Consider the following 26,616-nt stretch of genomic DNA (forward strand, 5'->3'; position numbering starts at 1 on the left):
CTGTATCTGCCACTATGCAGGAGAATTGGATAAAACATGCTTTGTTTTAGTGATCAGAAGTTTTAGATGTGAATGTTGAATCTTTGTGAATGTCAAGGGGCAGAGGGTTTTTGTATGTAAGCCTACAGTAATAAATGTTCTCATCTGTCCAGTCCAACACCACATATTTTCAGGGTTTATAGACCGACTCTGCTCAATGAGTGCCATGGTAACAATCTTTAAACAAAATCAAAATAAAGACCAATATTTTGATTGTCCAGCCTGATAAAAACGTTGGAACAGTAAGGCACAGCACATCCCAAAAAGTGGGGAACAAGTCAATCCGTTCAAAAATTAATTAAATGAAGTTAAGGAATTTCTGGAATCTATCCCCTCCAATAACAAACTGCCTCTATAGCTATATATGGGAAACTCTAGCTTGTGCAACGTGCCATATGAAGGAGCTAGACAGTTTGATTACACACGGAATAGTGTTTTCCCATGGGCTATCTGCCTTAGACCTCCGGGGTGGATGAGATTGTCTAGTGAAGGGTTTTCCTCCACAGTTACATCAGTCTCTTTACATTAACATCACATTCAAGCTTCTTCGTAGGTTCCTGTTTTTCTAGCCACCGTGCTTCGACATCTGCATTGCTTGCTGTTTGGGGTTATAGGGCAAGTTTCTGTATAAGCACGTTGTGACAACTGCTGATGTAAAAAGGGCTTTATAAATACATTTGATTGATCATTGGGGTTATCTGGAAGAGACCCTTAAGAACACCATCATATGCATTTTAACATCCAAAACACAAGGCATCAAACCATAATATTGGCCAACTAAGGTTCTATACCGCGAGTTCCAAAACCTATTTATGCCGTGATCTACTAACAGCTTTTGGAATGCTCTTATGACTCAACTAAAAACAAAGCCAATATATTTTAGGTCCAACCCAGTCTCCTGCACAACCCAAAACGAATCAGCCGGGACTGCTCTGTCCCCCATGCTGCTGTAAAATATCTAACATTAGTTTCCCTGAAGCAGTGTACCTCTCTGGGGTGGGCGGTAGAGTTTGGACAGTGTCCTGGTGGCCTGAGGAATCATGGGTCCTCCTCTTCATGCTGCCCTTTGACCAATCCTCTACAGCAGACTGGAGCTGCAAGGACAAACAATAAGATCAATGTGAAGAATCAAACTATACTGTACAATTTCCATCATGTTGAGCAGATGATTGAAAACAGTTTGAGGAGACGAGGCCTTGGTAAAACTTGATAGTTTCATTTGCGATAGGAAAGAGAACAAGAATGACCCCAACCCAATATTTTTGTATTTGACCGTTATTTGACTAGGCAAGTTAAATAATACCAAATTCTTATTTTCTATGATGGCCTAGGAACAGTGGGTTAAGTTCCTTGTTGTGTTTGGAATGTTTACGGTAACGTGTTCTGACCTATTAGAGCCAGAGAAGTACAATGACACAAAGCTTTCATTCAAATGTCATGAATAAAGAATGTGATATGCTAGCTTCAACCTGTTCCGATCTGATGTGCTGCCCTCGTATTTGATGAAAATAACAGTTCATAAGAAAGGGCAAGGCACACAATGCTGCTGGGACATATGCAGTGCTTACTTTTTTGCGCTTTACTTTAAATCGCTGTTTGATCTGGGATTAGAATTCAGCATTTTTACTGGTGTCTTGGTTTTGTCTTCACCCAACGTTTTTCGTTCAGCTTTTCGCTTTGGACGTTTTTATCTGCTCCACCACACACCTGTCCGGTAAGGTCGAGCTCTACTCAGCCTCCCGACAAAGCATCCCCCAAGCGGGTGACACCTACTCCCATTGTCTGCAGCACTGCTGCTTGGATCCCAACCGGCAATCTGCTCCTCATCTCCCCTGGCCCGTCTCCACCTGTCTGGTACAGATAATCCTGCCACTCAAACCCTCTCTCCCAAGCCTTCAGCACACACAGATTTTGGACTGCTCTGAATTTTATGTAGGCCAATTCATTTGTGCTTTACTCAGAAACGCTTTAAAATAAATTAATAAATAGTAGGCCTATAGCTCAAAGAGCTACTCTCTCACCTTATTTTGTTGGGACGAGTGGCTCTTTGAGTGACTTACAATGACTTACAATGGCTGGCTCCAAGACGTTTTACTTTGTTGTGCTTTGTGCTATTTGCTCAATGACTCCTGTTCACTTTGTTGACAATGAGTTTGCTCATTTACCCGACCGTGAAGACAGAAAGTTTGTTCCTATACTCGTGACTCTGTCTCTCGGCCTCCCATCCTACTCTAACCCTCTCCCGCCTACTTTGTATTCATGCTACCTGATGAAATTGCAGTACAATATGATCTTGTTGCCATCTGATGCAAATTATAAAGTCAGTAAAAAAAAATCAACAATGCAGAACTCTGGTCCGCCTACTATTGCTACTGCCAATTCTGACTTGTGTTCTGATTTCTGCTTCACCGATTTCTGCTCTGGTAAAAGCCTGTTTTTTTTGCATGTTAACACTACTAGTTTATTACCTAAAATTGATCAATAAAAAGTGTAGGTTCACAGTTCCAATCCAGATGTGTTGGTCATTACTGAGACAAGAGAGTGTCCTGAACATTGATGTTAACCTTCCTGGTTATAACCTTTTTCTGAAGACAGATCTTCCAAAGGTGGTGAGGTGGCAATCTTTACCAAGGAACACCTTCAGTTCTCTGTTGTCTCCACCAAGTCTGTCACCAAACAATTTGATTTGCTGCCTAAATCTTTCAGATTATTACCAATCCCACAATGTAGGATTCCAAACACACAGAAAAGGCTACTCTCCTTGACGTTATCCTCACAAATAATCCTGATAGGTATCAGTCTGGTATTTTCTGTAATGACCTTATTGATCACTATTTTAAAGCCTGTATTCGTAATGGCTGCTCAGTTAAATGACCTGTCCTGATTTGTCATAGACGCTTGCTGAAAAACTTTAATGAGAAAGCCTTCCTTCATGACCTGGCCTCTGTAAAGGGGTATAGAATCAGCTTGATCCCCTCTATTGAAGATACTAGGACCTTGTTTTTAAAAATATATATTTCAGTGGTATTGTTAACAAACATGAACACAGAAAATGAGAATTAAAAACAGGTTCAGCCCCTGGTTTGACCGTTATCTGGCAGGCTTACTTCATCTTAAAAAAAAAAAAAACATTTGATGAAAGGCTTGGCACACAAATACTCCGGCTGACTGGCTGTAGTTCAGGCAAATTAAAAATAAATGCTTTCAGGCTATCCGTAAGGCAAAAGTGAATTACTTTAAGGATCAGTTCTAACTCTGTGGGTCTAACCTCAAGAAGTTCTGGAAAACGGTGAAAGACCTGGAGAATAAACCCTCCGTCACAGCTGTCCATGTCCCTTCTTAAATGCGGACAACATCGGCCGTGTTGCGTGCTTGAGCATTGCAAAATAAATGCACGCGTTACTCAATTTCATTCGCCTCTCCCATCTCCACACAGTTTTCTAGGAGAATACACCCACCTAGGTGATTGAAAGATGAATGAGGTCCACACTCCAGTTGGTTGCAGTAATGCAACTTAAAGTTGGTTGCCAACCCAACCACCATATAAAATCTAGAATTACTAGAAACTAGCTAGGTGTCCCCTTTTATCTGTGGATACATTTTTGGACTAGAGAACACACAATTTTATGTGACTCAAAATGGGTCGATATTCTACAGAAGATCCAGCTAAATCAAATGTATTTATATAGCCCTTCGTACATCAGCTGATATCTCAAAGTGCTGTACAGAAACCCAGGCTAAAACCCCAAACAGCAAGCAATGCAGGTGTAGAAGCACGGTGGCTAGGAAAACCTAGGAAGAAACCTAGAGAGGAACCAGGCTATGTGGGGTGGCCAGTCCTCTTCTGGCTGTGCCGGTGAAAAAGGACCATATACATTTCAGGCAATATCAGACCCAATATCTCAGGAAAAATTAGCTAGCAACAGCAAGCTAGCTAACTAAACGTCCATGAATGTTTCGACCTGTCCCCAAATTAATATATTTGATATTTCAACCTCCATGTCCTGATCACATCTGGTGTGGCTGGACATGCGCCCGGTGGCAGGTGTAGTCTGCATGTTAAGGTTGATGTGGCTGTTACTGACAAGAGGCATATGGTTGAGCTCTTTAATCACCACTTCATTAAGTTAGGATTCCTATTTGACTAAGCCATGCGTCCTTGCCCATCCAAGACTTCCTCATCTTCCAGCCCTTCTAATGCGACTAACCCTGATGCTCTGCAGTCTTTTTCCCTGCCCCGCTACACAGCATCTCCTTGCAGGTGGTCACCGAGTTGGAGGCGCTAAAGGAGCTCCATAAACTTGACACCAAAAAACAATCTGGTTTAGATGGTTTAGATCCTTTCTTCTTTAAGGTTGCAGCCCTATCGTCACCGAACCTGTCTCTCCTATCTATCTGAGGAGGTTCCCAGTGCTTAGAAGGCAGCCACGATGCATCCTTTATTTAAAGGGGAGATCAAGCTGATCCTGATCTGTTGAAGGCCAATTTCCGATTATCAAAAGTGTTGGAAAAATTTGGCAATAATCAACTGACGAGCTTTCTTGAGGTTTACATTTTTCTGTCTGGTATGCAATCTGGTTTCAGCTCAGGTTACGGATGTCACTGCAACCTTAAAAGGGCCTCAATAATGTCACCATTGCCCTTCATTCTAAGCAATGTTGTGCTGCTATTTTTGTCTTAGCCAAAGCTTTTGATATGTTAGACCCGGTATTCCCAGGGGTACGCGTAATGCCGTCGGCATGTGTGATTCACATTAAAAACTTCTTTTTTTTTCTTCCTAAAAAAAATTCCTTCACATTTTCAAACGGTCCAGTTACATTTTCCAACAGGGCTATACATTTGGGTGAGGTTTGTTTCTTGCCTGAGTTACTGCTAAGTTGCACTGCCAAAAATATAATTACACCATCTAGTGTTCAGCAAAATAACACCACAATATCAAATACAGGTAGCCTAGTCAAATAACTAACATCCAATCACATTAACCGTTACTCTCTCGTGGGAATTCCACTAACGGTCCATATGTAGCCAGATGTAGCTGCTGCTCATGTTGGTATCTGTACTGATGGCGCAAAAACCATGACAGGGAGTTGCTCCCCACGCCACTTCGGTACACTGCAGCATCCACTGAGAAGCTCTTGCTGCCAAGGGAATGCCTGACAGCTTGAAAAATGTTTTTGACACAACAGTGAAAATGGTTAACTTTGTTAAAGCAAGGCCACTGAACTCTCATGTATTTTCTGCATTATGCAGTGATATGGACAGCAACCATGTAAAGCTTTTACAACATAAAGAAGTGCGCTGGTTATCAAGGGGCAAAGTAGACATTTTTTTAATAATTGAGAGACGAGCTTAAAGTTTTCTTTACTGACCATAATTTCACTAGTCTGACCGCTTGCATGATGACGAGTTTCTCACACGACTGGCCTATCTGGGTGATGTTTTTTCTCGCCTGAATGATCTAAATCTAGGATTACAGGGACTCTCCGCAACTATATTCAATGTGTGGGACAAAATTGAGGCTAAGACATTGGAGCTCTTCCCTGTCATTGTATGATTTTTTATGTGCAAATGAACTCAAGCTTACGGACAATGTCAAATGTGATATAGCGAAGGAACAGAGCGAGTTGGGTGCGCAATTACGCAGATGCACATACTTTCCCAAAACTGATGACAAAAAACAACTGGATTCGTTATCCCTTTCATGCCCTGCCTCCAGTCCATTATACCGATATCTGAACAAGAGAGTCTCATTGAAATTGCAACAAGCGGTTCTGCGAATTTAAATCAGAAGCCACTGACCGATTTCTGGACTGGGCTGCGCTCAGAGTATCCAGCTTTGGCAAATCGCGCTGTTAAGACACTGATGTCCTTTGCAACCAAAAAACTAAATATAGGCACCGACTGTGTGTGGAAAATGATCTAAGGCAGACTCTCTCCAATACAACCCAACATTGCAGAGTTATGTGCATCCTTTCAAGCACACCCTTCTCATTAATCTGTGGTGAGTTATTCACATTTTTCGAGGAACAAAGCTGGCTAAATAAAGAGCAAAATTATTTATTATTATTTGTGCCCTGGTACTATAAGAGCTCTTTGTCACTTCCCACATGCCAGGTCGTGAGAAACTCACACTCATTCTTATATTTGATTAATGTATGTGTGTGTGTGTGTGTGTGGCAGGCTTACAAATGATGGCAAAAAAAAACATTTGAGAGTGTGTTGACCTTGAAGCTAGAGGAGGTACGCAGCTGGAGGTTGAATGTTTGAAGGGGTACGGGACTATAAAAGGTTTGGGAACCACTGTGTTAGACCGCTCCATTCATGTGGGTTGGTACTGGTGTCTCTGAAGGGTCTTTGGTCTGGTTTGCTAACTCCCTCTCTCAAAGAGTGCAATGTGTAAAGTCAGAACATCTGCTGTCTCAGCCACTGCCTGTCACCAATGGAGTACCCCAAAGCTCGATCCTAGGCACCGCAATCTTCTCAATTTAAATCAACAAGATAGCTCAGGCAGTAGGAAGCGCTCTCATCCATTTATATGCAGATGATAGTCTTATACCTCAGCTGGCCTCTTCCCGGATTTTGTGTTAAACGCTGTACAACACATCTTTCTTAGTGCTCAACAAGATTTCTCTGCCCTTAACCTTGTTCTGAACACCTCCAAAACAAAGGTCAAGTGGTTCGGTTTGATTACTACTTCTGAGGGTTTAGAGCAGGAGTGGGCAATTCCAGGCCTCGAGGGCCTGATTGGTATCACCGTTTTGCCCCAGCCAACACCTCACTCCAATAATCACCTAATCATGATCTTCAGTTTAGAATGCAATTGGATTAATCAGCTGTGTTTGCTAGGGATGGAGAAAAGTGTGACACCAATCAGGCCCTCGAGGACTAGAGTTGCCCACACATGGTTTAGAGCTTGAGGTAGTCACATCATACAAGTACTTGGGAGTATGGCTAGACGGTACACTGTCCTTCTCTGAACACATATCCAAGCTGCAGGCTAAGGTTAAATCTAGACTTTGGTTTCCTCTATCGTAATCTCTCCTCTTTCACACCAGCTGCCAAACTAACCCTAATTCAGATGACCATCCTACCCATACTAGATTACGGAGACATCATTTATAAAACGGCAGATAAGGTTGCTCTCGAGCGGCTAGGTGTTCGGCCGTCAGATTTGCCACCAATGCTCCTTATAGGATACATCACTGCACTCTACACTCCTCTGTAAACTGGCTCTCTCCGTATACCCTGCACAAAACCCACTGGTTGATGCTTATTTATAAAACCCTCTTATGCCTCACTCGCCCCTATTTTGAGATACCTACTCCAACCCTCATCCTACACAGACTGAACAAAAATATAAAACGCAACATGTAAAGTGTTGGTCCCATGTTTCATGAGATGACATGAAAGATCCCTGAAATGTTCCATACGCACAAAAAGCTTATTTCTCCCACAAATTTGTTTACATCTCTGTTAGTGAGCATTTCTCCTTTGCCAAGATAATCTATCCACCTGACAGGTGTGGCATATCAACAAGCTAATTAAACAGCACGATCATTACACAGGTGCACCTTGTGCTGGGGACAATAAAAGGACTCTAAAATGTGCAGTTTTGTCACAACACAATCCCGCAGATGTCTCAAGTTGAGAGAACGTGCAATTGGCATGCTGACTGCAGGAATGTCATCCTGAGCTGCTGCCAGATCCTCCAAGACCAGCCTGGACAGCCACCTGGACAGCCGATGAAACTGTGGGTTTGCACAAGTGAAGAATTACTGCACAAACAGTCAAACCATCTCAGGTGTACTCGCCGTCCTCACCAGGGTCTTGAGTTTACTGGAGTTCGGTGTTGTAACTGTCTTTAGTGGCTAAATGCTCACCTTCGATGGCCACTGTGCTCTTCACGGATGAATCCCGGTTTCAACTGTACCGGGCAGATGGCACACAGTGTGTATGGCATTGCGTGTGAGAGCAGTTTGCCGATTTCAACGTTGTCAACAGAGTGCCCCATGGTGGCGGGATTATGGGAAGGGCAGGCATAAGCTACAAACAATGCAGACAATTGCATTTTATCGATTTGATCAATTTGACTGCACAGAGATTCCGTGATGAGATCCATTGTCGTGCTATTCATCCGCTGCCATCACCTCATGTTTCAGCATGATAATGCACACCCCCTGGAAGCTGAAAATGTCCCAGTACTTCCATGGCCTGTATACTTACCAGACATGTCACCCATTAAGAATGTTTGTGATGCTCTGGATCAGGATGTACAACGGTGTGTTTCAGTTCCTGCCAATATCCAGCAACTTCGCACAGCCACTGAAGAGTGGGACAACATACCACAGGTCCACAGCCTGATCAACTCTATGTAAAGGAGATATGTCATGCGGCACGAAGCAAATGGTGGTCACACCAGATACTGACTGGTTTTCTGATCCACGCCCCTACCAACAGATACATATCTGTATTCCCAGTCAAGTGAAACCCATAGCATTTATTTCAATTGACTGATTTCATTGCATGTGCTCATTAAAATCATGAATTGTTGCATGTTGTGTTTGTGCACGTTGTGCACACATCCCGGGGGTCGCTCTTTTCAGTTCGCTGCAGCTAGAGAACGGAAAGCGCTGCAAAAACACTCAAACTGGACAGTTTTATCGCCATCTCTACATTCAGACTCAATCATGAACACTCTTACTGCTGCTTCGGGTGAGGTATTGTTGTCTCTACCTTCTTGCCCTTTGTGCTGTTGTCTCTGCCTAACAATGTTTGTACTGTGTTTGTGCTGCTACCATGTTGTTGTCATGCTGTGCTATGTGTTGCTGCTGCCATGATGTGGTGTTTCTTGTCGATTTGTTTTCCTTTGCCCCCATAGGAGGCCTTTTGCCTCTTGGTAGGCCGTCATTGTAAATCAGAATTTGTTCTCATTTGACTTGCCTAGTTAAATATAAGCAAAATTAAAAAATATGAAAACATTTTAAAAGAAATGGTGGTTATAATAGTATAGTAATGTTACCTCTCTGTTGGAAGTGGCACCAGAATTGTCTGAGCCAGGGGACACCGCATCAAGAGAGTTACTACCACTCCTGGAAATAAAGAGAGACTGAGATGTAAAATTAATAATCATAACTGGGGGAATCCTCAGTCTTTTCTCATGTTGCAGAGACAATGATATCCTAAAGCAAGTATAACTCATGAATATTACAAGGATATGGAATGTCGTACAGTGAATGTTTTTTCCTTCTGTCCTTGCTGTGGTCGTCAGGACTGCTGCCCTCTTGTTGTCGTCCATCAGTCTTCTTCCCCTTCCATTTCTCTGCCTTCTCCTTCATGGTGCCCTGTTGGCTGTAGCGAACCAGATTGCCTGGACCCAGGACCTCATTATGGCCGTTCCTGTCATCCATTGGTTCGGGGGGGTTCAGGCGTAAGGTGCTGGGGCGTACAGGTGCAGGGGTGTGGGATGTGGCTTTGGCCTCTTTCTTCCAGGCTACAAAGGTGTACTGGTCCAGTTCCTTGCTGTCTGCCCGCTCGGCCCGCTCTTTTGGCTTGACCTCGGCTCGGCTGGCTGCCTCCTGACCTTTGATCTTAGGGACAGGCTCCTCCTTGGTGGCTGCCAAGGTGACCCGCTCACTCTCCCGCTGGCTGTGCTCCATGCCCCGCTGGCGCCGCTGTTCTCTCTTCTCCTGGCTCCTGGAGACCTGCGACCTGTGTGCCTCCGCAGCAGCCTGAGACCCATTGTCTTTTTCTGGTGACTGGAGGGCAGCTTCCTCCTTTGTCCCCTCCTCCTCCTCGGAGTGTGCTTCCTCTGGTTCCTCCACAGCCTTGCTCTCCTCCTCCAGCTGGGGCCCAGCCTCAGCCTGTGTACCGTTGCCCTCATCAGGCTGGAAGACTGTAGAAGCATCCCCCATTTCCACCTCCTCAGGAGGTGAAGTAGCTGCAGCCTCGACAGCTTCTGCCTCCTCCCTCTGCTTCTCCTTGTTCTGGACAGGCACTTTATCCTCATGTTGGCTCTCATCTACAGTTATTTCAGCTGTCACCTGTGCCTCTGGCTCCTCCTGTGTCTCAGGTTCCTTGTTGACGCGTTCTGCTTGCCTCAGCCTTACCTCCTCCCTCGCCCTCCATTCCACTGCCTCCCGCACGGCCTCTTTCTTTCTCCTAAATGCTTCTTCCTCTGCTTTCATTTCCAGTCGGGCTGCCTCCACTTCTGCCTCGCTCACTAGCCTGGCTGCCTCTTCTGCTTGCCTTGCTGCCTCTTCCTCCGCCCTCTTCCAGGCTTCCTCTTCTTTCTTCCTGGCCTCATCGTCTTCCTCCTCCTTTTTCCTCCTCTCCTCCCGTATTGAATGGCACCTGTTGAGTTAACATGATTCAGTAGTGGTTCAACATTCATATGACAATGTTAGGCATCTCTCGGAATTTCCAAGCATTTGTATAGCATTTTCTATACAAGGCATAGTTTCTGAGGTAAGAGATGATGTGCGATGAATATGTTGTTTTTTAAAGGCCCAACGCAGTCACTTATCTCAAGTACCTTAGTGTGATTGTTTCTTTTTTTCAATTTTAATTTAAAACAAATAGGTTCTTAGCAAAGAACAATTTCTCAAGAAGAATTTTGCTAGAACTGTTGGAGTGGTCTGAGTGGAAAACTGAAAACTAGCGGTCTGTTAACTAATTTACAGCCTGGTGATGTCATCAGGCAGGCAAAAACTTCATCCCACCAAAACAGGCTGAAATTTCAGGTGGTCTTTTCAAACAGCTCTTACACTAAAAGGGCATTATTATAATTTACACAATTTCACAGTATTATTCTAACCACAGTGTGGAAATGAAAAAAAAAATGAAATAACACAGGACTCCACTGGGCCTTTAAGGTTAGGAAAATGTGCAATGTATAGTGTCACTTTTTAGGATGTCAATATAAATGAATGCAATGTGGTTGTTTGTAATCTTGTCGCTCTTTTAATCATATGTGTTATTTGTTTGTACCTCGGAGGAACACTTTCGAAACAAGTGTTTTGATTAAAACTTTTAAGTGCTATCCTCTGAGTCCACATTGTACATTTTGTTGTATATTACACTTTATAAATACTACACTAAAAGCAATGCATGTATTTCAGTGGTGTGGCCTTGCTGTACCTCCTCCGTGCGGAGTGTCCTCTGGCCAGAGCCTGGATCTTCAAAATGCTGGTATGCCTGCGAAGGTACTCTGACCTCTGTCTGGAGCCCTTCCACACAGCCTGGATCAGCGTGGCTGCCTGACACTGCTGTTCCTTACGGCGTCTACGCCACGCATGCTGTGAGGGATGAACACGGGCAAGAACAAATTATTACCCTGACATATATTACCAAACAGCACTAATTTATTCCCCTTCTGCAGGAATATGATTGTCTCATAAAGGAAGGATATTGGTGAATTTCTATGTATTTCTTTGTAAGAAATAGATATTGAAAATACTATTTCTAGGCATTTTGTATGAGGAAAAGTCGCATCTTTGAGCTGACATCTGTACAGGACGGGTTATCACACAGCTTACCTGGATCAAGATGGCCGCCTGTCTCATCTCCAGGAAGTACCTCCTCTCTAGGCGGGCCCTGAACCAGTACTGCAGGAAGATTATCTTACGCATCACGTCCTTGTGCAGTGTGTCCTGCAGCTGCTGACGCTCCAGCTCCTTCAGGTAAACCTGAGGATCGCAATTTAATTCAAGATAATTAAAAGACAATTAAAATGTATTTCTGTGAGGAAATTGTGGAGGTGAGCTTGTCTTACCTTGGTTTTTCCTATCTGGTAAGTGGTGTGGTCGAGCGCCATCCTCTGGAACAGGGCCGAGATGTCCTCTGGCTTGGAGGCGGTAGCATTCTTGGGCAGCAACACTCGGAATTGCTCAATGAATTCCTACAGGGACACATTTATAATAGCTATTTTGTTTTGACAGACATTGCTCAATAAAAATGTTCCTTCTAACATGCAAGAATTAAATAATATATTTCACGGAGGACCGAGTGTCTGCGGGTTTTCGCTCCTCCCTTGTAATTAGTAAGGAACTCCCCTCACCTTGTTGTCTAGGGCTTAATTGAAAGGAAAAATCTAAAACCTGCAGACACTTGGCCCTCCGTGGAATGAGTTTGACAACCCTGATATAAAGCAATTATTTTCATTGGTAAACAATGAATGTCAAGTATCAACAACAGTTATTGTTTCAGACATTGCTTCTGGCTGTCTGAGTTATTAAAGAGGTGCAGTGTACCTGGAATGTGTACTTGGCTCCATACCCAGACCTCCGGATGCGAACCGTTTCTAGCATGCCGGTGTAGTGCAGCTGCTGCAGCACCAGGGTCTCGTTCAGACACATCTCCTTCTGCACACACACAGATACACAGCACATCATTAGAGGGACTCATCATAATCGTTATCATCTTGGTTGTACATAATAGAAAAAAAGGGCCGTTACCTTCTCAGAGTTGGAGCGAATACAGCGGATGAAGAAGGGTTCTGCTCTGCCCAAAGTCTCCAGCAGTTTAGTCAGAGAGGTCTGTCAATGTAAAAAGGATTTCATTTCAATGAGACTAACTTCAATAAAGTCCTGCATCTGCATCGTATGTTAGTGGCTGTCTGGCTGCTGTATTTGATGGAGAGATCAGCTGACCTGGAACTGAGCACTAATGCTGGGAGTCTTCTTCTTCTTGTTGAGATGCAGCAGAGACTTGGCGGTGCGGTCGTGGAGGGTTCGACCCACAATGAACTTCAGGGAGCGAGAGTCCAACAGGCTCTAAGGAACAGCATCAACATCACAGAGTTCGAGACGTCTGCAGACACCACCTCAGTGTAGCTGATACTCTCAAATGATTCAAATGTTATATTTTGAAACATTCATATTAGATAATTTAGTGATCAAGATCTGAGATAATGAAGAAATACAAATAATTTCAGGTGGTCGGAGGTATGTACGAACGTAGCTGGCGTATGTATGATACTGTAAGTTTACCTTAGGTATGATCTGTTTCTGCTTGGCATTCTTGTTTTTCCTGTGGGAGAGGGAGAGGTTAGTGAGACTGGCTCAGCACAGCGATGTCGCTGAGGAGGTCTAGTGGTGAGCGCGTTGGGGGAGAGCCGTGTTAGTATGGCGAGTCATTCTCAGTCAATGAGCCGTGAGGGCTTGCACATGGAGTATGGGTGGGATGACGGATGAACAGACACACGGACGGGACACACAGACACAATTACATTTACATGACATTTAAGTCATTTAGCAGACGCTCTTATCCAGAGCGACTTACAAATTACCCAGCCAAATAATCAGACAGCCTGGATGAGACCCATAGGATACCTGTTCCTCCAGCTATCTTGTTTTCATCATATCAGCTTTGGATTTATAGTGGAACTGTTACCATGTGGCAACTAAATGATTTCAGCCTTGGGTTTATTACAGTGTGTAATTTGTGCGGTCAACACTGCACAGACATTTTTCGAGGGAAACTCAACCGAATGCTTTAGTTTTGTTTCTTCACTGTGTTAAATACTTGTATATGTTATACCCAACAGCCATAGTTCTATATAAGTTAAAACAAGCTATGATTTCCAACAACTTTTGGGTTCTTTCAGACTTCACATTCTTAAACAGTTTAATCCAGAAGCCAATGCATTTATGTGAGTAATGTTTGTTCATGCAGCAGCTGTGCTATTGAGGCCATCATTGCATCCTCAGCTTTCCTCAAGTCCTCTGTATCTCCATTATAGCCCATATGGGCAACAAGCCTCGCTGCATTACAATATCAGTCTCATGCTAATCAAAATTAAATTGGAAGCCAGCCTCTATGGGCTTTGCAGTCCACTATCACGAGCAGACTAGTGTTGTTTGCAGCCTTCTGCAAATAACTAGGATTCATGTTTTTCCATGAGGTTTGGTCTCAAAACAGCCAATTACCCAGCCTGTGTCTTAAACTGTCTGTCACGTGTTGAGCGTGAGGGATTAGGAATTATGTATTCTAGCCGAATACATAATTCTGTTTCCAGTTTTAGACTAGGATTTATTATTTCTTAGTCAAATCAGGTGTGCTAGTACTGGGCTGGAACAAAGTTTTGCAACTAAGGGGATGCCTCAGCCCCCAGGAGGACTGAGGTTGAGCACTGTTAAAGCTGGGTTAGACCACGGTAGGCCAAGCTGGGCTGAGCTGAAGGGGCTACAGACTCACTGAAGGAGGTGTCGAGGGAACCGGAGCCGACCCCAGGACTGCAGCAGTTTGCGAGGGTCCTCACCGTCCAGCTGCAAGTCCTTAATGGAGCTGATTATCTGGGCATGCATGTCTCTGAATAAACCCGGCAAGGGCCACAGTGGATGAGGAGGATGGAGGGTAAGAGACAGTGGGAGGAGACGGGAAGGGGTGTTGGGCATGGGGCATAAGGGGAGGACGGGGGGGGTAGAAACACCGCTGTCAGGACACCTCAAAAGACAGAAAACACCCCACCACCAAAGAGCCTGCTTCCCAAGAGAAACACACCAACAAACCAGTTAGAGATCTGAAGTTGAGATCATGTAACACTGGTGTTTAATGCTGCTTCAGTTCAGACCATCCAGCCATGGCTAAAGCAGAGTGTAGAAAGACAGAGGTTGTGTTCTCTCACACCATACTCCTGTAAGTAAGTACTGTGAGCATGCATTCCTGAATCAAAGCTTCACTGGTTGATGTATTTTATCCATGCTGGTGTTACACTGCTGCGGATTAGAATTGGTCATTGGACTGGTGTTATACTGGTGGTGAATAGGGGAGACTGTTGTTGTTAAGAGGGCATATTGACCATATATCACAAACCCCTGAGTTGCTGTATTGACATTATAAACAGGTTACCAACGTAATTATAGCAATAAAAATACATGTTTTGTCAAACCTGTGGTATACAGTCTGATATACCACAGCTGACAGCCAATCAGCATTCAGGGCTTGAACAATGCAGTTTATAATACTTTACTTACATCTGATCAATAAACCAAAAGGAGGTCAGGCAGGAAGAGCTGGGCCATAAGTAAAAGGTACCATAGACAAACTAGCCCAGTCCAAGAATAGCCCATAAAAGCCCTGACCTCTTCATTATTTTCAAGTCTGAAGGAACCAGATAGGTGGAAGCATAATGGAGGAGCCTCCCCTAAGCTTATCGAAAGCCTAGGTGGAGCTATCCCCATATTGGTTACACCTATCAGATCTATAAAAACACATAAGGGGTAGGGTCTAACGATGGTAGGGCCTCACGATGGTGCTAGGGGTGGCGTTTTGCTTACTGCTCAGTTCCTCTCTGAGAATGCTCATATTAGAACAGGGGATTTCTCCAAAGGAAATGTTTTATTACATATCCTCTCTCATCACAACTACTCCAGGACATGAGATCTATAGTACTTTCCCTGACCTGATTCATGTACCAAATGTTACTACTACTATGTATTAGTGTGCACATGTTCTTAATGCTGTACTATCATATATTAGTGTGCACAGCCTTGCCAGTTTCTTCCCAGTAGTGAGTAAATGATCAGAGCATGGCAGCACTAACACCTTTCTGTGTTCTACACTAACCATAATAAACCTGGACGAAAAGGAACATTACCATGGCTGAGAGAGGGAGAGAAACGGAGAGCGAGAACGGGGGGGAAAATAGAGGAGAGAAAGAGAAAGGAGGAAGAGAATAAGAACAAGATGCAGCCTGTCGATGATTAGGACGGACAATGTTTGCAGTGTTTGAGATGTTTCTATTAAGTTTCTTTCTGTAGTCTGGCTGCTTTCCTTTCCTAACTAAAGAAATATATGCCTGCTGCAAACCGTCATGAAGTAACCCCCCACCCCACGTGCACATTTTGTTTTTTGCCCTAACATTTCACAGCTGGCTCAAATAACCAACCCATCATCGAGCTGTGATTATTTGAATCAGCTGTGTAGTGCTATGGCAAAAAACAGCTTGTGAAGATGTCTTTGATGGCCTCTAGGGGGCGCTTGTCAGAGTGATCAAAGATTATTATTATTATTTTTAAACCTTTATTAAACTAGGCAAGTCAGTTAAGAACAAATTCTTATTTTCAATGACTGCCTAGGAACAGTGGGTTAACTGCCTGTTCAGGGGCAGAACGACAGATTTGTACCTTGTCAGGTCGGGGATTTGAACTTGCAACCTTTCGGTTACTAGTCCAATGCTTTAACCACTAGGTTACCCTGCCACTAGGCTACCTATGCTGTCTGTGGAAGGGAGAGAACAGCACTCGGGGTCACCCAGGGGCAGGGGAAACAACACATAGGGCAGGATGAGATGAAGGAGGATTCTTTCCACCGTAGAGATACATATAATTCAATTTCTATGGATTTGATACAAGAGACCAGAAAGCACACAAGCCAACTGTTTCAATAGTTTCATCCAGTTCCAATTACTAGAGGCTTAGGGGGAGTTCCATTTGTCTCCCAGAACAGATACCTTTCCTGAAGAATCTTGTGATTTGTAAGATATTACCGTCTGAGTCTTCTTCATGTCATCCTAGGTGCAGGGACACTGGATAAATCCACTGTACGGATGCTCACCCTGTCATTTGTCATCTTTGAGACAAATTGATTTCTTAAAAGACCTATACAAATACAATTTGATTGATTGACTGATTATCCAATCCTCAACTTGTTCTCCATGAGGAACCTCAATCAGGCAAAGTGATTTAAATTATTCTGGTTAATCCCAAATACAATCTCCCATATTTATGGTATAGATTAATTAGACGACTTGGTCTTGGATCAAGTTAGTAGGGTTGTGCTTTTAAAGTGCATTTCTGATGGAAGAATAGTCCTTGGGGTTTAGCTCCACATGGTAGATTGTAGCTCCACACTGGTAGATTGTAGATTGTAACCACTGTGAATTCCTGCCTATCTGCCAGTGTACCTCAGGGGACAGAGAGACCCATCTGTCAATCACATGACATCACACCCAAAACAACAGTGGAGGAGAGGAAGAAGGCCCGATACCCAGCCCTCCAATAATATGTCTCAAGATCCAAACTAACATACTATCTAGTATGCATGGCTTGGGCCAGGAGTTATTCCTGCATGCTTGACCTGACCAGGAAAATTAAACAGGCGGGGCCATAGGGCCAATGCATCACTTCTTAAGTGGGATGGAAGTGTGGATATTGGGACAAATGTAGTTTACCTTCTTCCCTGTGTGCCCCTCAGTCAGAGAGCTATGTGGTGGATCTGGTTCTTACCGGTACATTCTCTCTACAGGTGTGTTGGACCTCTGCAGCTCCCCCAAAGGAGTCCTGGAAGTAGGGCGCTGCACACCTGTTGAACAAACAAAGACAAGCACCCGCACACAGACAGGAACACAGACAAACATAACATTAGATGCCTAAAGGCTCTATGAGGACAGAAGACTGGTCCCCATGACTACTGCTTGTCAAATGAATAAAAAATAATCCAGTTGAGTTCTTTCAGAGGCCAACTCCCTGTTCAGTATTTCCTTGATTTAATTTAACGAGACACTTTTCTCATCTAGTCAACACATCAAATAGACTGGCAGATTGAGGCTTAAGGGGGAAAAGAATGGAGATAGATAGATAGATCGATAGATAGATGGATATAGTAATCTTCCCACTTTTCTACAGTGCAAGGTGTATATATTCTACCTGCGTTCTTGGCAGCCCAGCGGCGTCCAGCCTCGTTGAAGGAAGCCATGCCTCTGATGGTGGCTCGCAGGATGCCCCAGCGGAACATGGCCACCGGGTCCATCCCAATCAGCTGACGCACATAGGCCCGGTCACTGCTCCGCAGCAGAGCCACGATGTCTGGACGCATGTGGTCCGTGTTCTTCTCCCGGAAGTCCTGCCAAGAAGAGTCATAGGAGTGGGTTCGCATGCCGAGGTCGTTTTAGACTCGCCAAGAAAGACGCCGTTTGTCATCAGTTTGTCATCAGTCTGACCACTCGGAGTCTCCCGAGTGGTGCAGAGGTGTACCTACAGTCCCTGGTTCAAATCCAGGCTGTATCACATCCCGCCACAATTGGCCCAGCGTCATCCGGGTTGGGCCGGGGTAAGCAGTCATTGTAAATAAGACTTTGTTCTTAACTGCCGTGCCTCGTTAAGTGAAGGTTAAATCAAATAAAAATGAATAGTGGAAGCTTTGTCATGAATGAGTAAGAACGTTCTGAACAACAATAATAATGCTGTCAATAACAATGAAGAGCTACACAAATACAAGAAACCTCCCTCAACCCCCTAGACATTACAGTTGAAGTCGGAAGTTTACATAAACTAGTTTTAATGACTCAGTGTTTCAACCACTCCACAAATGTCTTGTTAACAAACTATAGTTTTGGCAAGTCGGTTAGGACATCTACTTTGTGCATGACACAAGTAATTTCTCCAACAATTGTTAAGACAGATTATTTAACTTATATTTCACTGTATCACAAATCCAGTGGGTCAGAAGTTATACCCTAAGTTGACTGTGCCTTTAAATAGCTTGGAAAATTACAGAAATTATGTCACGGCTTTAGAAGCTTCTGATAGACTTATTGACATAATTTGAGTCAATTGGAGGTGTGCCGGTGGATGTATATCAAGGTCTCCCTTCAAACTCTGTGCCTCTTTGCTTGACATGAGAAAATCAAAAGAAATCAGCCAAGACATTAGAAAAAAAAAAAGTTTCATCCTTGGGAGCAATTTTCAAACGCCTGAAGGTACCACGTTCATCTGTAAAAACAATAGTACGCAGGTATAAACACCATGGGACCACACAGCCGTCATACCGCTCGGGAAGGAGACGTGTTCCGTTTCCTAGAGATGAACGTACTTTGGTGCGAAAAGTGCAAATCAATCCCGGAACAGCAGCAAAGGACCTTGTGAAGATGCTGGAGGAAACAGTTACAAAAGTATTTTTATCCACAGTAAACGAGTCCAATATCGACATCACCTGAAAAGGCCGCTCAGCAAGGATGAAGCCACTGCTCCAAAACGCCATAAAAAGCCAGACTATGGTTTGCAACTGCACATGGGGACAAAGATCGTACTTTTTGGAGAAATGTCCTCTGGTCTGATGAAGCAAAAATAGAACTGTTTGGCCATAATGACCATAATGGCCAAAGAACACCATCAATTTGTAAGTCGCTCTGGATAAGAGCGTCTGCTAAATGACTTAAATGTAAAATGTAAATCACAATTTTGAAGCATGGGGGTGGCTGCATCATGTTGTGGTGGTGCTTTACTGCAAGAGGGACTGGTGCACTTCACAAAATAGATGGCTTCATGAGGAGGGACAATTATGTGGATATATTGACGCAACATCTCAAGACCTCAGTCAGGAAGTTTGGTCGCAAATGGGTCTTCCAAATGGACAATGACCCCAAGCATACTTCCAAAGTTGTGGCAAAATGGCTTAAGGACAACAAAGTCAAGTTATTGAAGGGGCCATCAGAAAGCCCTGACCTCAATCCTATAGAAGATCTGTAAAAACTGAAGAAGCGTGTGCGAGCAAAGAGGCCTACAAACCTGATTCCGTTACACCGGCTCTGTCAGGAGTAATGGGCCAAAACTCACCCAACTTATTGTGAGAAGCTTGAAGAAGGATACCTGTAACGTTTGGCCCAAGATAAACAATTTAAAGGCAATGCTATCAAATACTAATTGAGTGTATGTAAACCTCTGACCCACTCAGGAATGTGATGAAAGAAATAAAAGCTGAAATAAATCATTATTTCTACTATTATTCTGACATTTCACATTCTTAAAATAAAGTGGTGATCCTAACTGACCTAAGACAGGGAATTTTTACCAGGATTAAATGTCAGGAATTGTGAAAAACTGAGTTTAAATGTATTTGGCTAAGGTGTAAACTTCCTACTTCAACTGTACATGATAGTAAACAGGGAGCCTGTGACTGTGTTTGGGGGTGGATGTTCATTCATCCCTACCTTGATCTGGTACTTGACCTTCCCAGCGAAGTGTCGGATGACGAAGGCAGGCTCCATGACAGGCGTGGGCACAAAGTACTTCTTCCCCTGGTGCTGCTGCTTGAACTTGGCCAGCAGGGTCTCGTCAGTGGCACGGGGGAAACTGGAGAGCGAGAGGAGGAGAGAGAAAGTGAGTGAAGGGGGAAAGAGAGTAAAGTGATAGATTCACCACTTTTATTTCATCAAACATGTAAATATACTGGCAATCATAGCAAAGTAATGAACACTATTTTTAAGTTGCAGTAATTAAAAAACAAAACAACATATGGAATGTAAGTGCACCATCTCTTTAATGGAATATATACAGTCCCTTGCGAAAGTATTCGGCCCCCTTGAACTTTGCGAATTTTAACCATCTTCCCTGTCCCTGCTGAAGAAAAGCAGGCCCAAAACATGATGCTGCCACCACCATGTTTGACAGTGGGGATGGTGTGTTCAGGGTGATGAGCTGTGTTGCCTTTACGCCAAATATAACGTTTTGCATTGTTGCCAAAAAGTTCAATTTTGGTTTCATCTGACCAGAGCACCTTCTTCCACATGTTTGGTGTGTCTCCCAGGTGGCTTGTGGCAAACTTTAAACAACACTTTTTATGGATATACTCTTCCATAAAGGCCAGATTTGTGCAATATACGACTGATTGTTGTCCTATGGACAGAGTCTCCCACCTCAGCTGTAGATCTCTGCAGTTCATCCAGAGTGATCATGGGCCTCTTGGCTGCATCTCTGATCAGTCTTCTCCTTGTATGAGCGGAAAGTTTAGAGGGACGGCCAGGTCTTGGTAGATTTGCAGTGGTCTGATACTCCTTCCATTTCAATATTATCGCTTGCACAGCGCTCCTTGGGGTGTTTTTAAAGCTTGGGAAATCTTTTTGTATCCAAATCCGGCTTTAAACTTCTTCACAACAGTATCTCGGACCTGCCTGGTGTGTTCCTTGTTCCTCATGATGCTCTCTGCGCTTTTAATGGACCTCTGAGACTATCACAGTGCAGGTGCATTTATACGGAGACTTGATTACACACAGGTGGATTGTATTTATCATCATTAGTCATTTAGGTCAACATTGGATCATTCAGAGATCCTCACTGAACATCTGGAGAGAGTTTGCTGCACTGAAAGTAAAGGGGCTGAATAATTTTGCATGCCTAATTTTTCAGTTTTTGATTTGTTACATTTTTTTGAAATATCCAATAAATGTCGTTCCACTTCATGATTGTGTCCCACTTGTTGTTGATTCTTCACAAAAAAATACAGTTTTATATCTTTATGTTTGAAGCCTGAAATGTGGCAAAAGGTCGCAAAGTTCAAGGGGGCCGAATACTTTCGCAAGGCACTGTATATTTTTGAAAGTCTTGAAGTCCTTACTTGCTCTCTTCGTCCAGTAGGTACAGGAGTCCAGTGGGCTTCTTGCTGATGAGGTGGATGCAGCCCACGTTGTCTGTGTAGTCTATGTTGTGCCAGGTGATGCCCTCCGCCTGGTACTCCTCCTGTAATGGACAAACAGGCTTACAGTTAGGGAAGACATAGGATCCATCAGGGCTGGTATACTGTCCTTATGGAGAGCCACCATAGAAATACAATGACATAGAACCTACACTACATGTCCAAAAGTATGCTCATCAAACATCTCATTCCAAAATCATGAGAATTAATATGGAGTTGGTCCCCTTTGCTGCTATAACAGCCTATCCTCTTCTGGGAAAACTTTCCACTAGATGTTGGAACATTGCTGCAGGGACTTGCTTCCATTCAGCCACAAGAGCATTAGTGAGGTCAGGCACTGATGTTGGGCGATTAGTCCCGGCACGCTGTCTGCGTTCCAATTCAACCTAAAGGTGTTTGACGGGGTTGAGGTCAGGGCCCTGTGCAGGCCAGTCAAGTTTTCCACACCGATCTCAACAAAACATTTCTGTATGGACCTCGCTTTGTGCACATGGCATTGTCATGCTGAAACAGGAAAGGGCCTTCCCCAAACAGTTGCCACAAAGTTGGAAGCACATAATCGTCTAGAATGTCATTGTATGCTGTATTGTTAAGATTTCCCTTCAGGGGAACTAATGGACCAAGCCGGAACCATGAAAAACAGCCCCAGGAAATTATTCCTCCTCGCACCCGTTCAGTGAGCTTGTGTGGCCAACCACTTTGCGGCTGAGCCGTTGTTGCTCCTAGATGTTTCCATTTCACAATAACAGCACTTACAGTTGACCGGGGAAGCTGTAGCAGCACAGAAATTTGACAAAGTGACTTGTTAGAAAGGTCACATCCTATGGTGGTGCCACATTGAAAGTCACTAAGCTCTTCAATAAGGCCATTCTACTGTCAATGTTTCTCTATGGAGAATGCATGGCTGTATGCTTGATTTAATATACCTGTCAGCAACGGGTGTTGCTGAAATAGCCAAATCAATGCATTTGAAAGGGTGTCCACATATACGATATATACACAAAAGTATTTATATATGAGAGGCAGCCAGGGCGAACTCACCTGCTCTAGTTTGAAGATATGCTGGTTGAAGTAATACTGAAGCTGCTCGTTGGCATAGTTGATGCAAAACTGCTCAAAACTGTTGGTCTCAAAGTCCTCAAAGCCAAATATATCTAGGACCCCTATAGACAAACACTGGCACAGACAAAATCATACAGTAGGTCAGTCAGAAATGTAGATAAGTTGTTAATGGCTTCACAATGTCACTTGTGTCATACTAGAGCTTTGGCAAGGTCTTAAAAAAAAAAAGGTTAATAAATGTATTGCTTAATAAGATTTTTTTTAACTTCAAGTTATTTGTGGGGCATTAGGAATTGCCGACATGTCTGTCCCGGACTAAACATTGGAGAGGGGAAACTCAGCTGCATTCCTATGTGCATGCATGAGTGTGTGTTATCGCTCTCTTACCGGGACAGATTCCTCCATGTCTTTCTTGTTGAGCAGTGCGTGATTGATGCGCAGGACAATCCAGTCAAACAGGGCGCTGTACAGAGACTTGGCCATGGAGTCTCTCGCTGTGATGGCCTGAGAGACAGACAAAGAGACAGAGAGCAAGAGAGATTAGGAGCGAATGGGAAGACAGACAGACAGACAGACCGACCGACGGACCAGACAGCCGGCGAAGACCGCCGGACCAGACAGGCGGCGAAGACCGCCGGAGAAGACAGGCCGACCGCCGGAGAAGACAGGCCGACCGCCGGAGAAGACAGGCCGACCGCCGGAGAAGACAGGCCGACCGCCGGAGAAGACAGGCCGACCGCCGGAGAAGACAGGCCGACCGCCGGAGAAGACAGGCCGACCGCCGGAGAAGACAGGCCGACCGCCGGACAAACGGACGGACAAGACCGACGGACCAGACGGACGGACCAGACAAGACGGACAAGCAGGACCGACGGACAAGACCGACGGACGGACAAGACGGACAGACGGACAAGACGGACAAGACGGACGGACGGACAAGACCGACGGACGGACGGACAAGACCGACCAGACAGACGGACGGACCAGACAGACGGACCAGACAGACGGACCAGACAGACGGACCAGACAGACGGACCAGACAGACAGACCAGACAGACGGACCAGACAGACGGACCAGACAGACAGACCAGACAGACGGACCAGACAGACCAGACAAGACGGACCAGACAGACGGACGGACAAGACGGACCAGACAGACGGACCAGACAGACGGACGGACGGACCAGACAGACGGACAAGACGGACGGACGGACAAGACCGACGGACAAGACCGACGGACGGACAAGACCGACGGACGGACAAGACGGACGGACAAGACCGACGGACCAGACCGACGGACGGACGGACAAGACGGACGGACAAGACCGACGGACGGACAAGACCGACGGACGGACAAGACCGACGGACGGACGGACAATACCGACGGACGGACAAGACGGACCAGACAGATGGACCAGACAGACGGACCAGACAGACAGACCAGACAGACAGACCAGACAGACGGACGGACAAGACGGACCAGACAGATGGACCAGACAGACGGACGGACAGACGGACGGACCAGACAGACGGACAAGACGGACGGACGGACAAGACCGACGGACAAGACCGACGGACGGACAAGACCGACGGACGGACAAGACGGACGGACAAGACGGACGGACAAGACGGACAAGACGGACGGACCAGACCGACGGACGGACAAGACGGACGGACAAGACCGACGGACGGACAAGACCGACGGACGGACGGACAAGACCGACGGACGGACAAGACCGACGGACGGACGGACAAGACCGACGGACGGACAAGACCGACGGACGGACAAGACGGACGGACAAGACGGACCAGACAGACGGACCAGACAGACAGACCAGACAGACAGACCAGACAGACGGACAAGACGGACCAGACAGACGGACCAGACAGACGGACGGATAAGACGGACCAGACAGACGGACCAGACAGACGGACAAGACGGACGGACGGACAAGACGGACGGACAAGACCGACGGACGGACGGACAAGACGGACGGACAAGACGGACGGACAAGACGGACGGACAAGACGGACGGACAAGACGGACGGACAAGACGGACCAGACAGACGGACCAGACAGACAGACAGACCAGACAGACGGACGGACAAGACGGACCAGACAGACGGACCAGACAGACGGACGTATAAGACGGACCAGACAGACGGACCAGACAGACGGACAAGACGGACGGACGGACAAGACCGACGGACGGACGGACAAGACGGACGGACAAGACGGACGGACAAGACCGACGGACGGACAAGACGGACGGACGGACAAGACGGACGGACAAGACGGACGGACAAGACCGACGGACGGACAAGACCGACGGAGGGACAAGACCGACGGACGGACGGACAATACCGACGGACGGACAAGACGGACGGACAAGACGGACCAGACAGATGGACCAGACAGACGGACCAGACAGACAGACCAGACAGACGGACGGACAAGACGGACCAGACAGACGGACGGACAAGACGGACCAGACAGACGGACGGACCGACGGACAAGACGGACGGACAAGACGGACAAGACCGACGGACCAGACAAGACGGACAAGACGGACAAGCAGGACCGACGGACGGACAAGCAGGACCGACGGACGGACAAGACCGACAGACGGACGGACAAGACCGACAGACGGACGGACAAGACCGACAGACGGACGGACAAGACCGACGGACGGACGGACAAGACCGACGGACGGACGGACAAGACCGACGGACGGACGGACAAGACCGACGGACGGACAAGACCGACGGACGGACGGACAAGACCGACGGACGGACGGACAAGACCGACGGACGGACGGACAAGACCGACGGACGGACGGACAAGACCGACGGACGGACGGACAAGACCGACGGACGGACAAGACCGACAGACGGACGGACAAGACCGACAGACGGACGGACAAGACCGACAGACGGACGGACAAGACCGACAGACGGACGGACAAGACCGACGGACAAGACCGACCGACGGACGGACAAGACCGACCGACGGACAAGACCGACCTACAAGACCGACGGACGGACAAGACCGACAGACCGACGGACGGACAAGACCGACAGACGGACGGACGGACAAGACCGACAGACGGACGGACGGACAAGACCGACAGACGGACGGACGGACAAGACCGACGGACAAGACCGACAGACGGACAAGACCGACAGACGGACGGACAAGACCGACAGACGGACGGACAAGACCGACAGACGGACGGACAAGACCGACGGACGGACAAGACCGACAGACGGACGGACAAGACCGACAGACGGACGGACAAGACCGACAGACGGACGGACAAGACCGACAGACGGACAAGACAGACGGACGGACGGACAAGACCGATGGACAGACAAGACCGACGGACAGACGGACGGACAAGACCGACGGACGGATGGACAACACCGACGGAGAAGACCGACGGACCAGACCGAAGGAGAAGACCGACACAGGGAAATAGAAAAGACCAATACGTGATACACAACTAGCCGGGGGAATAAACCCATCAAGATAATGATAGACCTTAAAGGCCGGTGGTTGGTTGCCTACCTCACTGTGGCTGTAGGGCAGAATCAGCTTGTCGTTGACTGTCACCGTTTTCCTCTTTGTCAGCGCCTCCACCAGCAACTCCTCTTTCACCTGGGAGGTCACACACAATTCTCAAGACTTGCAACATTATCGGGGACGGACAAAATAAACATGGATTTAGTGGAGAGTAGGCTTCCTGTATAATCATTAGGGAAGAACCATTTTCACTGGACAATAATATAATATATTCACTGTTTGGGATGTTAGTCATGATGAAACCTATACCTAGCCACATGTTTAGGTTATTACAATGCTTTCAACCTCAAATAACCTAATTAGATCACTAATACTCCTAGGCCTGTTTTTCTCAGTGTTTCAGAGTAGGAGTGCTGATCTAGGATCACTTTTTCCTTTTCGATCATAATGAATAACACAGGGGGACCGGATCGTAGATCAGCATTCCTACCCTGACTGAGATGCTTTGTGAATGCAGGCCCTGATTCAGCTCATCATAAAGACCTTCATTAGCTTAATCAGAAGTGTTAGTACATGGTAGGGAC

General features: G+C 45.8%; 1 protein-coding gene across 8 annotated transcripts in view; it reads right to left on the reverse strand.

The window, feature by feature from the left end:
• LOC123998601 (unconventional myosin-IXb-like) overlaps nt 1–26,616 on the reverse strand; it is a 128,711-nt gene that overhangs the window by 25,556 nt on the left and 76,539 nt on the right. For 7 of the 8 annotated variants that reach the window (XM_046303615.1, XM_046303623.1, XM_046303668.1 and 4 more), the window contains exons 8-25: nt 26,078–26,167; nt 22,897–23,013; nt 22,489–22,623; nt 21,370–21,491; nt 19,967–20,108; nt 17,685–17,880; nt 17,265–17,340; nt 14,233–14,346; nt 13,026–13,065; nt 12,687–12,809; nt 12,492–12,572; nt 12,288–12,398; nt 11,810–11,935; nt 11,574–11,723; nt 11,176–11,333; nt 9,268–10,389; nt 9,059–9,128; nt 1,027–1,133 (exon numbers count right to left, since the gene is read on the reverse strand). In XM_046303615.1, the coding sequence (XP_046159571.1) occupies nt 1,027–1,133; nt 9,059–9,128; nt 9,268–10,389; nt 11,176–11,333; nt 11,574–11,723; nt 11,810–11,935; nt 12,288–12,398; nt 12,492–12,572; nt 12,687–12,809; nt 13,026–13,065; nt 14,233–14,346; nt 17,265–17,340; nt 17,685–17,880; nt 19,967–20,108; nt 21,370–21,491; nt 22,489–22,623; nt 22,897–23,013; nt 26,078–26,167 (3,080 nt within the window). The remainder of the gene's footprint in view (nt 1–1,026; nt 1,134–9,058; nt 9,129–9,267; nt 10,390–11,175; nt 11,334–11,573; nt 11,724–11,809; nt 11,936–12,287; nt 12,399–12,491; nt 12,573–12,686; nt 12,810–13,025; nt 13,066–14,232; nt 14,347–17,264; nt 17,341–17,684; nt 17,881–19,966; nt 20,109–21,369; nt 21,492–22,488; nt 22,624–22,896; nt 23,014–26,077; nt 26,168–26,616) is intronic. The other variant, XM_046303632.1, reaches the window with a different exon arrangement.

The sequence above is a fragment of the Oncorhynchus gorbuscha genome, linkage group LG02 (assembly GCF_021184085.1).
Source record: "Oncorhynchus gorbuscha isolate QuinsamMale2020 ecotype Even-year linkage group LG02, OgorEven_v1.0, whole genome shotgun sequence".
Classification (NCBI taxonomy): Eukaryota; Metazoa; Chordata; class Actinopteri; order Salmoniformes; family Salmonidae; genus Oncorhynchus; species Oncorhynchus gorbuscha.